The sequence below is a fragment of the Myotis yumanensis genome, unplaced genomic scaffold (genome assembly GCF_028538775.1).
Source record: "Myotis yumanensis isolate MYYU_CA2020_CCGP unplaced genomic scaffold, mMyoYum1.0.hap1 SCAF_9, whole genome shotgun sequence".
Taxonomy (NCBI): Eukaryota; Metazoa; Chordata; class Mammalia; order Chiroptera; family Vespertilionidae; genus Myotis; species Myotis yumanensis.
In genome coordinates, this window is record NW_027223760.1 from 84,506,561 (window position 1) to 84,520,709 (window position 14,149).

A 14,149-nucleotide genomic window follows, 5' to 3' on the forward strand; every position below is an offset into this window, starting at 1 on the left:
AGCCCTCCCCCTGCACAGCCCCCCCCCCCGCCCCCCGCTGTAAACACCCCCACCGGGTGGTACAGTCCTCACGGCTGAGGAACCTGCACTGATGCGTCGTCACCACCAGGTGCACGGATTCCCTGAGGGCCCCTCGGTGGCGTCGAGGGGGTGGGTCAGGCGCACGCTGACAGGCTCAGCCTCCCGCCGCTGTCCTCCCAGCCTCGGCGACCACCATCCGTCACTGCCCCTCAGCTCTGCCTGCCCCAGGGCTCACACGGTGGAATCGCGCAGTGTTTGGGTTTTTATGTTTTTATTGGTTTCAGAGGGGAAGGGGGAGGAGAGAGAAGAACATCCACGATGAGAGAGAATCATGTGGACGCCCCGCGGCCCCAGCAGCGCTGGCTGGAAAGACCATCTTTCCTCTGCTGGCTGCCTCCACCCCTTTGTCGAAGGTCGGAGGCTGGGTGTGGGGTCCAGGTCCGGCTCTGTTTGCCGTGGGCCTGTGTGTCCGTGGGCCTGTCTGTCCTGCCGTGGGCCTGTCTGTCCTGCCATGGGCCTGTCTCTACATGGGTCTGTCTGTCCGTGGGCCTGTGTGTCCTGCCATGGGTCTGTCTGTTCTGCTGTGGGTCTGTCCGTGGGCCTGTCTGTCCGTGGGCCTGTCTGTCCTGCGTGGGCCTGTCTCTCCGTGGGTCTGTCTGTCCGTGGGCCTGTCTGTCCTGCCGTGGGCCTGTCTCTCCATGGGCCTGTCTGTCCGTGGGCCTGTCTGTCCTGCGTGGGCCTGTCTCTCCGTGGGTCTGTCTGTCCGTGGGCCTGTCTGTCCTGCCGTGGGCCTGTCTCTCCGTGGGCCTGTCTGTCCGTGGATCTGTCTGTCCTGCCGTGGGTCTGTCTGTTCTGCTGTGGATCTGTCCATGGGCCTGTCTGTCCGTGGGCCTGTCTGTTCTGCTCTGGGTCTGTCTTGGGTCTGTCTGTTCCTGCATCGACACCACGGGGCCTGAGGCTGCAGCTCTGTGGTGGCTGCAGTGGTGCCGGGTCTCCAGCTCCCCCTCCCGTACAGCGTGGCCTCCCTGTGAACTTCGGAGTCAGTGTCTCCGTGTCTACAAAGGAACTTGCCGGGGTTGGTTTTAAAATACTTTTACTGATTTCAGAGGAAGGAAGAGGAAGAGAGATAGAAACATGGATGATGAGAGAGAATCATGGACCGGCTGCCTCCTGCACGCCCCCTGCTGGGGACGAGCCCACAACCCAGGCCTGTGCCCTTGACTGGAATCGAACCCGGGACCCTTCAGTCTACAGGCTCTATCCACGGAGCCAAACTGGCCAGGGCAAGGGATTTCATTTTAAATCCCCACCAAGGAGTGAGGACACTTTCCCATTGATTTTTAGAGAGAATAGAAGAGAGGGGGAGAGAGAGACACAGCGATTGGTCCAAAACACACCGAGGCCGGAGTTTCTGTCCAGATGCCTTCATTCTGACAAGACAGACAGATGAGGCGGGAACATGGGGCTCCAGCAGGGCCGTGAGGGGGTGCCGGCTGCACGCCCCCCTCTCGGGCGTGTCCTTCACTCCGTGTGGCCGGGCTCCTGTCCAGCCCGCCCGGGCCACCGTGACGCGAGGAGGTGCCCCGGCCCCGGGGACGCCAGGCACACAGAGCAGTTTATTCCCCGTCGGCCGGGGCACCGTGTGTGTCCGGCCACTCGCTCTCCGCGCCTTGGAATCGGGCAAGGGCAGCCTTCGGGGCGCCTGGCGCGGCCACGGGTCGAGTAGTCCTGAGCCCCAGGGCACCCGGCACCGGCCCGTGTCCGACGCGCTGACCCGTGTTCCATCCGCAGCCTGCAACGTGTGGTACCTGGGCTCCCTGGAGATGGAGTCACTCACGGGCCCCCAGGCCGTGCAGAAGGCCCTGAGCGCCACCCTGGCCCAGCAGCCGCCACCCCTGTCGACGGTCGTGCACTTCAAGGTGTCGGCCCAGGGCATCACCCTGACGGACAACCAGAGGAAGTGAGTGGCGGGCAGGGCGGGCGGGCTCTGCTCACACCCGGGCGCGCCCCTCAGGCCTCCCCTGGCCGTGCCGGGTCACCCCAGGGAGAGCTTCCCATCCCAGAACAGCCAGCGCTCTGTCCGCGCCCCCCTGTCGTCCCTGGACGAGGGGCTGGGGCCCAGGACCTGGAGGATGTGCGGGTGCAGGAGGGCTGGGACGGGACCCCAGTCAGGGCAGGGGGGTCGTCGTGGTTCCGCCAGAGCCCAGCAGGCCTGGCGCTCACGGGGCTTCGAGGGGCTCCAGCGTGCACAGCCCTTTACAGTTCACCACGTGCCAGTGCATCTGCCGTGGGGGCGCCATGGGTGGGTCCCCAGGGACAATTCCTGTCTGTGCCCCCAGCCCCCTGCCCACTCCACACACTGGGGCCGGCCATGTCCCCCGGCCCACCGGCGCCTCACCCCCCCACCCCGCACCTCCCCCCGCCCCCGCAGGCTCTTCTTCCGGAGGCACTACCCCGTGAGCAGCGTCATCTTCTGCGCACTGGACCCGCAGGACAGGAAGTAAGAGCGGGGGTGCCCTGCGTGCGTGCATGTGCCCGCGCCCCAGCCCGCACAGATGCTGACGTAACTGTTCTCTCTAACCTGGCAGGTGGGTCGCGGACAGCCAGGCGTGCAGGTGAGCGCCCCGACTTGTTCCCTCCGAGCGGGTCCCTGGGAGGAATTGGCTACACGGGGCCAGGGCTCGGGCATGCGCTCGGGCAGGTGCTAGCTGGCATCAAGGGCGGCGTGAGCAGGCGGAGCTGGGGGTGCCGAAGGCGCGGTGCCCGGTGTCCACAGGTCCAGAGGACCGAGTTCATGCCTCACTCTGGGGCGGGCAGCGTGGGGCCCTGCACGCCCGCAGGGGGCTGTCCCCCACCCCCTGCCCTAGGATTCCTGCTTCACGGTCCCCCTTGTTTCAGGGTCTGACCAAGTTCCCGGAGGCCAGCGGGGTCCCCGGGTCTGGGTGGGGCCAAGCCCCAGGCCCTGTCGGCGGCTGACTGTGCTCCAGGGGGTCGGGGGGGGGGGGGGCTGTGCACGCCGTAGGGTGACCTGTGTGCCCTGGGCCGCTCCCTCCCAGGTGGGGACGGCTGGACTCACAAAACCCCTTCATTCTCCAAAGAAGGAGAAGGGCCGGGCCAGACAGTGAGCGCCGCGCTGGCCGGAGGCTGCAGATCTGAGGGGCCTCCCCATGCCCGGGCCCCGAGGGCGTGCAGTGTGACGCGGGTGTGGGACCCGGGAGGGACGGGGTGGGGTCGGCGTGTCTGTGGCGAGAACGGTCGCTGGTGTTGGCCCCCGCGTGGCCCGTGCTCCCGGCGTGTGACGCCCGAGGGGGTCGGGGCTCAGGACAGCGGCCGGGCGCCAAGCAGCCGCTGTGACCCAGGTCCTGGCCCGGGCGGGCGGCCCTGACCTGCTCCCACCCTCGGGGCCCTCACTGCAGAGGCGGCGGCAGCCTCCTGCCGAGGGGTTGGCGAAGGCGCAGCGGGGCGGGCAGGGGTCCGCCTGGCGCGGCCCTGGCAGGTCTCTGCCCGCTCACCGTGGCCCTGGCCGGACAGGAGATGGACGCCTGACCCCGCCTCTCTCCGTAGAGTCTTTGGGTTTGTGGCCCGGAAGCAGGGCAGCGCCACGGACAACGTGTGCCACCTGTTTGCGGAGCACGACCCCGAGCAGCCCGCCAGCGCCATCGTCAACTTCGTGTCCAAGGTCATGATCGGCTCCCCGAGGAAGATCTGAGCCCCTCACGGCCGGGCCACCGGCTGGGCCCCTGCTGGGCCCCTGGGGTGACCCCGACGCCTGGCTCCTCTGGCTTCCCAAGACCCAGCTCCACCCCAGCCCCTTCCCGAGACGGACACGTCCACACGTCCGCAGCCAGGCCTTCTGGGCAGAATTGGGCACCAGGGTACCACCCAGCTCCGCACCCGGGACGTGCAGGGTCTGTGGGAGGGGCCTCCTGTCCGTTCCGCCGTGGCCTGAGGGGCCGCCAGAGTGTCCCCCACTGTGGCCGAGGGCTCCTGTGCCCCCGACGCCCAGGGCCTCTGCCTCAGCAGGTACGCACCTGTGACGAGGTCGTGCCGGTGGGCCCTTGGGGAACCCAGGGCACGAGAGGGGACGCGTGGTGGGCTCTGAGGACAAGGGCACCTCCGTGGCCAAGAGCCCCACCCGCCTCGTCACATCGGGTCTGAAGGTGCACGAGGCGGAGACGGAGGTGAAATGCCGTTTCCGTGTAGCCTGCTGCGGTGCGTCTCTGCCGTGCCCGCTGTACCCGCCGTGCCCGGGGCACCAGGACAGGTGCCGTCCTTCCTGGGGCGGGAGGTTCTAGAGGGGGGACGTGCTGAGCTCTGGAAGCTCCCATCCCGTCCCGTCTCTCGTCCACGTCTGCGGCTCCTGGAGGGGCGCTCACGGATGTTTGGGGCCCTCCCCCCTCGGGCATGTGCCATGGCCGTGGCGGTGCCGGGCCCATCGCCCGATCTGCACATGGTCTCGGTTCAGGAGAAGCTGGTGGCCCTGCAGGTGCCGTCCCAGTGACGTCCCCGCCTCCTTCCTCCGAGCCGAGCCCCACAGGCTCCGCCTGGGCCCCCTTCTCTGCTCCAGGAACCAGCCAGCGGCTCCGGCGAGGGGCTGGGACCGCGAGGGCGGTGGGCCCCGTGCAGCTCCCACCAAAGCACCAAACACAAGTGCCTCATTCCTGTGCCAAGCTCCGCCTGGGCCCCCGGCGGCCTTCCTCCTCTCGTGCCTGTGGCCGCAGGGACTGCTGGGCCCGAGGTCCTGGTCCCTGCGGGAATCGGGGAGCAGACGGGTTGGTGCTGCCCCCGGAGGCCTCTCCCCCTGAGGGTCACACCCAGGTCTGACCCAAGGCTGCGGGGCCGGCCCTGACTTCCCGGATGAAGATGGACAGGCCTGCAGAGAAGCCAGAGCCAGACGGTGAGACGCGCAGCCCACGGGAGTCACGGACTGGGCCTCCCTCGCAGTCCCCGTCCTGGACGCCCGAGAAGCCGGGCACCTTTGCTCTCAAACCGACGGTCCGGTGGCAACGTGCCCTCCCCGTGGTCACGGGCGCCCAGGCTCCCAGGAGCCGGCCCTGGTCGGTACGACAGGCCTCCTCGCGTGTTACACCTGGGGGTGCCGGGCTCTAGGTGAGCCCCGCTGCCCGTCCCCCCGGCTCAGCCTGGGCAGGACCCTTCCCCCGGCTCCTGGTCGCGGGCACCAGCGGGCACAGGGCACTGTCCTGGGCACTCCCGGCAGTGTGCCCCTCAGGTGTCCCGGCCGGGGTCCCCTAGCCCCTCATTAACCAGTCCCTGCGTCCCTCAGTGTTAACCTGTAAGCCCTCGGGCCCCGAGAGGGCCTGTGTCCTCGGCACCGAAGCCCTCGCGTCTCCCTTGCCTGAACGCCGTGGTGTTGGTGCCTCCCCGCGTTGTAAAGTGTATCCAGCGTGTGAATGACTGCTCCGTGCGCCCGTGTGCAGCGCTCTGCTCCCTGCGTCTCTCTCCAGAGTATAATAAACATTAACGTTGGTAACCGGGCCCGTCTGCTTCCTGTGTGGGCCGGGAGAGGGGTGGGGTGCGGTGTGTGCGTGACACGGCCGGGGTGGGGGGCTGTGTGTGGGTGTCTGTGGGAGTGGGGTGGAGGGATCGCTGATGGGCTCGGCATAAACTCAGGGATCTTCTGCCTTCAGGGATATTTGAACAGGTGCATACGGGGTTTTAAGAATTTGATTCCAGGCCCGGCAGGAATTAAAGTGGTTGAGCATCGACCTAGGAGCCAGGAGGTCACAGTTCAGTTCCCGGTCAGGGCACAGGCCCCGGTTGTGGGCTGGATCCCCAGGGCGGGGCATGCGGAGCCAGCCGATGGCTGACTCTCTGTCACTGGCGATCCTGCCCCTCTCCCTTTGGCTCTGAAATCCGTGCGTAGATACGTGTGTTGATCGTGTGGATGTGGATGTGGGTGGACGCAGCTCCAGGGCCTGTGCTATGGGCCGGCAGGTGTGGGCTGCTCCGCCCCATGGCCCGCAGGTGTGGCTCGCCTCCACTGACTATGGAAAGTCAGGTCACCCCCCCCGCCCCCCGCCCCGTGTGTCCAAAAGGTGTGACCGGCCGTGGCCCCCAGGCCCCCTGAGTTGTGTGGGCACCAGGCCCCGCTGCGCCGGGTCCTGAAGCCGGAGCAGCCGCCCCAGCAGCTGCGGGGGGCGGGGTGGGGGGGGGCTGCCGGGGGCGCCCCGCGGCTGGGTCCCGGTGAGTGAGGTCTGCGGCGCTGGCGTGGGCGCCCACTCACAGGGCCCGGGACACCGGCCCGGAAACAAGAAGGAACCGGTTCGGTACCGCTGCCCCTCGTTGTGGTTTTCGCTGCAGACCTGAGCCGTCCCGTGGCCTGGAGGCCGCCCTGCGCTTTCGGGGACCGATCCCTCCTTCGCGGACCCAGGCTCCCCGGGCCGACCCCAGGCTCCAGGCTCCAGGCGCAGCGCAGTCCCTGCCCAGAGCGTGGGCGGCAGCGCCCCCTGGTGGCCGCCGGGCTCACTGCCGCGGGGCACGTTGCTTTAACGCGCAGGGAGCGGGGGTGCCGGCTCCTGGGGTGTCGCGCTGCCCTGGCCGCACCTGCCCGCCTGCTCCCGGGGCGGGAGGCGGGGGACGTCCCCTCCCACCGGGCGGGCCCTCGCCGTGTAGGGAGATGAAGGGAAAACACGAAATGGCAACAAAATGCAGTTGTGCCCCCACAGGTCGGGTTTTTCCCTTTTTGTGAATTTTCAGGACTGGCCCCAGCACTGCAGCCCTTTGTCTAAGGGCAGCCGGTCAGCGGCGTCCGGGCGGGTGCGTGCGGGTGGGGGTGGGGGGCGGCTGGGGGCGCGGGGCGCGGGGCTGTCTTGGCTCGGAGCGCGCACTCGGAGCAGCTGCCTGTGGGTGTCGCAGGGTCAGGTCCCCATGCGCGACCCCCGCCGGGCGCTGCTGCAGGGCGAGCGGACCCCTCTGCTCTGGCCCCTCCTCTGTCCTCAGTGGAGACGCGGGGGGCCGAGTGGGGAGGAGGCGCCGAGGCCCTGGGGTGGGACACGCCCCGAGCCGCCCTGACTGCCGTGCCCAGCGCCCAGCGCCCACCACGTGTCCCAGGGCCGCCCCTCCGGGATGTTGGGGTAGACTCTGCCCGCACCCCGACCCATTCCTTCGGGGACCTGCGCCGCGACGTCACCTGACGTCAGGGTCGCCGAGGGGACGGTCCTGCGTGTCCCGTTCACTGTCCCATGTTCTCCCCGGATCGGCTGACCGCTGACCCTGAGCACAGCTTTTCCAGGAAATCAGGAAACACGCTGCGTTCCGCTTATTTTTAAAGTCGGAACCACCTTGTTTCTCAGACTCCTTCCTCCGAAGCGGCGGCCGCTGCTGGGTCAGACCTCCCTGGACACGGTGGGGCCACCCCTGCCCTGGCTGCTGGGACCCTGCTCCCCGCGACCTGGACCTTTGCTGTGAAGGAGAGTGAACAGGCGTCTTGTCACGTGTTGTTTCCGGGAATCCACCCTGAAGGAATCACTGGAAAACAGACCGGAACTCAAGCCTTAGGCACAAGCCCGGTCGAAGCCCTCAGGGGGGTGAGCGCTCCTCGCTCCACACCCCCCTCTCGTTTACCAAAACAGGGCAGGTCCGTTCCATGGAATCGTCGCTCAGCACGATGGAACGGTCTTTTTACTTCCTCCCATCAACATGAATGCTGCAACATTCCGTTTAAATGCAGCATCACCACGACCCCCGGTGACAAGATCACCCTCGACTTCCCTCGTGACCAGCGACTCCACTCCTGGGCCTGCCGTCCGAGGAGCTGAAAACGGTGTGAAAACCAACGCAGCAGCCAGCACCCGAGGCGGAGCCAACCACCTGTCCACCCGGCGTCTGTCCACCCAGGTCTGTCCACCCCGGCGTCTGTCCACCCAGGTCTGTCCACCCGGCGTCTGTCCACCCAGGTCTGTCCACCCCGGCGGACGGAGCAAAGCCCTGTGCTCAGCGGGAGGTCGGGAGCCCTGAGAGGGGCTGAGGCAGCGGCCACGTGAACGAGCTTCCAACACCTGTGAGTCAGGGAGCCAGACACAGGCGCGCAGTAGGAGCTCTCGAGGTGATACGTGCAGACGACGCAGGGGGAGGCGGGTGGGGACAGGGGATCGAGTGACTGCTGAGTGGGGCGGGTTTCCTGTCTGTGATGACAGGCTCTGGGGCCAGGGGGCCAGCCACACATTGCATGTGCTGAGCACGTGCTGAGCGTGTGCTAAGCGTGTGCTGAGTGTGTGCCAAGCATGTGCTGAGCTGCACCTCTGCAGCGGCTGAGACTGAATCGCATGTTGTGTGTATTTCACCACGAGCACCTGTTGGCCTTGAACGGAGGGTCTGGGAGTCGAGAGGCAGTACACGTGGCAGAAAGACCAGACTGCCGGCGGGGAGGGAGCCACAGTGTGATGGTCACGCTACCACTTTCTTGCTCTGTGACCTTGGCCAGACCTCTTCTCGCATCTGGGGGAGGCAGTTTGGCCACAGCCGTTACCAAGCGATGGTGCCTGCGTGGAGGAGGAGTGTGGGCACCAGCTGACCAGGAGGCGGCCTCAGGGGGGCCATGACCACAGGGGAAGGAAGAGGCTCCATGTCAGCAGCAGCCACTGGCCGAGCCAGGACGCAGCCGGGACGGGACAAAGCCGGACACGGAGAAATTCCGCTTGCGGGCCCGGGACGCCCGCCATGTGACCGGAGGAAGGGCTGGGTGGGTGCTGCCTGCAGACCGCCAGCCTCGTGGGCCGCGGGGGAGCCCCGGTCTCTCTAGGTGGACCCACCCCAGCCCGTGCTCCCGCCAGGCAGCCCCCGGCCAGCGGGGTCCTCGCGGGGCAGCAGGACGCCAGCTCCACACGAGGTCAGCTGCTGCTGGGGGGGCGGGGGTCCTAGCAGCTCTAAGAAGTTACACTTTCCTTCCCTTTTTGTACCCAAAGAAGCTGCAGCCTGGAGCCTCCGTCCCTCCCTGAGGTGATGACAGGGCCGGCTGTCAGTTTCATTTGGGGGGGATCCCGGGGCCACGCTCCCACCCCCCCACCCCCCGGCCATGGGGCTGGCCTCGCCTTGTTTACTGGACTTCGTGCTGAAGGGAATGCTGAGTGGGCAGCTCTGCTCCGCCCAGGCTGGAAGGGCTGGGACAGGCTGGCCCTGGAGCAAGGCTGGGAGGAAGCAGCGCCAGCAGCAGGCTCGGCCGCAACAGGCGTTCCGCCTGGGACACGCGCAACTTTCCTAGACTGTTGTTTATTTTCCTAACGAGGATTCTCCTAAAAATCAACAAAAAGAGGTCAATTGTCATAACAACTTCAGAACAACCGTCAGAAACCAAACAAAGGCAAACACTGGAGCCGAGGAGGAGGACTGGCCGTCTGTCCGGAGATTCCTGGAATGACAGACACGCAGCTGCCCCACGCGGCGTCCTGCACCCCGTGCGTCCCCGGCCCTGTCCCGGCCCCGGCCCGAGGCGGATCCCAGCGGGGCCTCTGAGGGCAGGTTCTTGCTGGGCTGATGTGCCAGCACCAACGGCTCAGAAAGTGCAGCAGCCAGAGAGGTTGTGTGTGTCCTGGCTTCTCCGTCCAGGAGGCCAAGGATGTCCCCCCAACACAGGGCTCACGTGGACCCTGCCTGGGCCCCCGCCCCCAGGGGTGCCTGCTGAGGGGCAGCCCGGCTCCAGGGGCTGGGAAAGGGGCCCTCGGGGTGGCTCAGGCATAGAGGCCAGGCCATGGCGGTGACATGGGACACACCGCTCTGCCCGGCCGGGAGGGCTGGCCAGGGCCCCCGGAGACCACCTACTGGGAGGGGACGTCTCTCGGAGCCACAGCCTAGACGGCGATGTGTTCTCCGAAGGTGACGGCTCCGTTGTAAAACCAAAGCACGTGTTCCTCTGATGAAAGTCGGATTTTAACCAGCAGAGTGGATCCTGGCTGGCCTGGGCCTGCTGGTGGCCAGTGGCCGGAGCACCCCTCCCCCAGAACTGATGCTAATGGGGGGCCACATGGGAACAAAGCCAGCTCCCCAGCCCCTTCTGTTTCAGAGGCTGAATACTCCAGGAGCTGCTGGCTTGGCCACCCTGCTCCGTGGACACCCTGCTCCGTGGACATGCTGCTCCGTGGACGCCCTGCTCCGTGGACACGCTGCTCCGTGGACACCCTGCTCCGCGGACACCCTGCTCCGCGGACACCCTGCTCCGTGGACGCCCTGCTCCGCGGACGCCCTGCTCCGCGGACACCCTGCTCCGTGGACACCCTGCTCCGCGGACACCCTGCTCCATGGATACCCTGCTCCGTGGACGCCCTGCTCCGTGGACAGCTTGTGACTCAGTCGGGACCATCAGTTGCAGAGGAAGCATCTGGTGGGGCCTCCCGGACCTTGGCCCACGCCTGCCTGAATGCTAAGAATTTCCCCGTAAGCACTGCCTCAGTCACGCACGACCTTGACATGTTCTTTTATTTTCATTCCACGCAAACCCTTTCTAATTCCCCTGGAGTCTTTTGCTTTGACCCACGTGTTGTTCAGACGGATTTCATTTAATTCCTGGACCTGTGGGGGTTCCCACGGTGTTGTTCTCCGTTTCTAGGCTGATTCCGTCTTCGCTGGAGACGCCGTTCGCGCTCAGGTCCTTGCATGCGCCGGTGGCCGTGGCGGGGCTGCCGCGTCCTGTCTCCGTGGGCCCAGGTGCTCCGGGAGCCGGTATCTGCCTCTGAAATAAACCGCCTGCGGCCTCAGGTAAACCGGTGGCTCGGTGTCCTCCAAGCCTCCGCCTGCTGACGCGCCACGCCTTTCTCACTGATGGCGAGTGAATCGTGGATTTTCCCCGAACGCGGCGCCAGAACCAGCGGCACCGCAGCTCGCGGGCGCTTGCTACCCGTGCACGGGCTGGGTCAGGTGCTCCACGGCCGCACCCAGGGAGTCCTGTGCACACTCCAGCATGGGGACCCTGTGATACCAGGGCCCCCAAGTTAATCCATGACGCTGGCGGTGGCCTTTCCCTGGGCACTTCGCTCAGGCTCATCTCCCCGGCGGTCCCCCGCGAGGCGAGGCGCACATTGGCCAGAGGGGGGGCTGACACAGGAGCTAATGATGGGCAGAGTCTGCGGCTTCCCACACCCGGTGAGCGCTGTCCGCGCCTCCTGGGCGCCGTGGGGGCTGAGCAGAGGGCGCGGGCGAAGCCCCCAGCAGCCACCCAGCACCCCCCCAGCGCCCAGCACCCAGCACCCCCCCAGCAGCCACCCAGCACCCCCCCAGCGCCCAGCACCCAGCACCCAGCACCCTCGCAAGCTGGACGCGGAGCGCGGGCGCCTGTCTTTCTGTTCCCTCCACGTGAGCAAGGTCACGCTGAGTGCCGGACGCTCCGTTCTTGTTTGGAGGCGTTGCCCTGGTGACAGATGTGTCTGAGAAATGACAGGAAGCCTCGGGCGTCACTGTCCCCGATGGTGGCCGCCGTGGCTCCAGCCCTGAGCCCCTGAATGGCATGGGCCCAGCGTCCCCCTCCGCCCAGTCGCCCCGACCTGGAGGCCATGGGGAGTCGCTCCCCGCCTCGCCTCTTTCCCAAGGCCTGGCACTTGCTGTTCCCAAGGGAGAGGCTCAACTACAGCTTCTTGTGAAACCTCAACACTTCGGGCCACAAAATCCCTTCATTTGTGGAAAAACACGCCCTCCAGTTCCCTTGATGGCTCTTGGCTTTGCTCCGAGGACACGGGGACGCAGAGAACAGAACGAGGCCAAGGCCGCCGGGGGTTTCCGGAGCGCAGGGTCCCCGTGTGCAACCCGAGATTCGCTGAGCGAGGGGCGGGCACGGGCTCTCAGACCCTGGGGGGCGCCCTCGTCTTGGAGCGTGAGGTCTAGTAATTTCTCCTTCTCTCTCCTTTCTTTTTAAAGGAGGAGTCTGGCTATTCTTTTTAAATATGTTTTTGTTTATCTCAGAGAGGAAGGGAGAGGGAGAGAGAGAGACATCAATGATGAGAGAGGATCGCTGATGGGCTGCCTCCTGCGGGCCCCTCACTGGGGATGGAGCCCGCAACCGGGCAGGCGCCCTGACCTCCTGGTCAGAGGTGGACGCTCAGCCACGGAGCCCGGCCGGCGGCTGTTTCTCATTCTCTCGAGGACCTGAGCCTCAGACCGTCCTGCACGCTGGGGCCTGCTCGGGGGAAGGTGTGCGGACTCCTCGACGGAAACCTGGCGGGAAACGAAGCCACAACTTGATAAGACGCCGGAGCTGGCGGGGAGTCACGGAGCTCGGCCGGCGGCGAGTCAAGGCCACCCCGGCCTCCGGGCTCTCAGTTTGGCTCGAAGTGTAAGGTGTTTCGTGCCTTGAAGTTACGGCCGCGGGAACCACCTGTGCCTCCTCGCGCCCCTCCTGTCACTCGAGTAACAAGCAGGGACCGGCAGCAGCGGCGGGCGACTGCCCTGAGACCAGTCGTGGGCATCGCGCTCCGGCCCGTGTGCCCGCACGGCGGAGTCGTGTGCTCCTGGCCACGCGCGGAAGGCTGTGCCTGCATAAAGCTTTTAAAAGAGAAACCCCGCTGGCCGGTGTGCTCAGTGGACAGCGTGACCTGCGGACGAAGGGCCCGGGTTCGATTCCCGCCGGCAGGGCCCACGCCGGGGCTGCGGGCCGGTCCCCCCGTGCAGGACGCACAGGCGGCCGCGGTCCCTGATTCTCGCTCATCACGGATGTTTCTCTCTCCCTCTCCTTCCTCACTGAGACCAATACAAACATTTAAAAAGTGAAGGGACCGTCCCTGCTCCCCCACAAAACTGCTCTGTTTCTAGCTCCGCTTCTTCCTCAGCCGCCGCACCGCCCGCAGCTGTAAGCGAGGGGCCTCCCGCCCTGAACCCGCGGGCGAGGCGCTCAGGTGTCGCCCTGGGACACTCGCTCCACGTTTAGCTACTCATCCTGTTTGCTCCTCACGGGGTCTGCCAGGTGCGGCCTGTGCCGGGCATCGCATCTCCCCCCAACCAAATGCCACCCTTGGACTCGGGACGAGGGTCCCAGACACCTGGGGGTGGCCTCCTGGCTGCACCCTGTCCCCGGGGAGCTGAGCTCGAGACCCAGGCTGGCCCGGCCGAGTGGACAGCTGGTCCTAGTGGGTCCGGCGTGGCGCTGGGCCTGCTGGGACATTGGCAGCCGGACTGGGAACCGCAGCGGGAGGAGGAGGGAGCCTGACCTACTTAGAGCGAAGGCCGGGGAGGAGGAGAGGGGGAAGGGGGGGAGACACCAGGATGGACACACATCCCCCCCCCCCCCCCCGCTCTCCCTCTCAAGTGCAGTCGCTGTGAGAACACTTACGGGGGGCGGGGGGCGGGCGCCCAGGGTTCAAGCGCAGGCGCCCTGTTGGCTGCGCTCCGAGCTGTGGGGGCCTCTCTGCTGTTTGACAAGCTTTGCACCCGGGTTAACCAGCCCATTCCCCCCCTCTCTGCCCGGGTTAGACCGGGAGGCCCCCTGGAGGAGGCCCCCATGGGGGAGGAGGCCCCCCTGGAGGAGGAGGCCCCCGTGGGGGAGGCCCCAGTGGGGGAGGAGGCCCACCTGGGGGAGGAGGCCCCCTGGGGGAGGAGGCCCCCCTGGGGGAGGCCCCAGTGGAGGAGGCCCCCTGGGGGAGGAGGCCCCCCTGTGGGGGAGGCCCCCGTGGGGGAGGAGGCCCCCCTGGAGGAGGAGGCCCCGTGGAGGAGGAGGCCCCGTGGAGGAGGAGGCCCCCGTGGGGGAGGAGGCCCCCCTGGGGGAGGCCCCAGTGGAGGAGGCCCCGTGGGGGAGGAGGCCCCCCTGGAGGAGGAGGCCCCCCTGGAGGAGGAGGCCCCCCTGGGGGAGGCCCCAGTGGAGGAGGAGGCCCCCCTGGAGGAGGAGGCCCCCCTGGGGGAGGCCCCAGTGGAGGAGGCCCCCTGGGGGAGGAGGCCCCTGTGGGGGAGGCCCCAGTGGGGGAGGGCGCTGGCTTCCGCTCCCCGTGTCCCCACGCTCAGCCCCCCCCCCCACCCTGTGCACCGGGTGGTCACGCTGGCAGGACCCGCATCCTGTGAAGGCTGATGGACCCTGGGCACCCGCCAGGTTTCTTTACCCCAAACCAGCGCACTCTCTCTTTAAAAACAGACGTTTACTGATGTCAGAGAGGAAGAGAGAGGGAGAGAGAAGCACCCCTGATGAGAGAGAACCATG

The 14,149-nt window shown here is 67.1% G+C and overlaps 1 protein-coding gene across 9 annotated transcripts in view; it reads left to right on the forward strand.

Annotated features, from left to right (window-relative positions):
• The window catches only part of TNS3 (tensin 3), a 106,308-nt gene extending 98,225 nt beyond the window's left edge, over window positions 1–8,083 (forward strand). For 8 of the 9 annotated variants that reach the window (XM_070424858.1, XM_070424860.1, XM_070424861.1 and 5 more), the window contains 4 exons: window positions 1,813–1,981; window positions 2,453–2,521; window positions 2,610–2,636; window positions 3,586–5,512. In XM_070424858.1, the coding sequence (XP_070280959.1) occupies window positions 1,813–1,981; window positions 2,453–2,521; window positions 2,610–2,636; window positions 3,586–3,730 (410 nt within the window). In that variant the 3' untranslated portion in view covers window positions 3,731–5,512. Of the gene's footprint in view, window positions 1–1,812; window positions 1,982–2,452; window positions 2,522–2,609; window positions 2,637–3,585; window positions 5,513–7,334 lie in introns of those variants that run through there. The other variant, XM_070424857.1, reaches the window with a different exon arrangement.
• The last annotated feature ends 6,066 nt before the right edge of the window (window positions 8,084–14,149 follow it).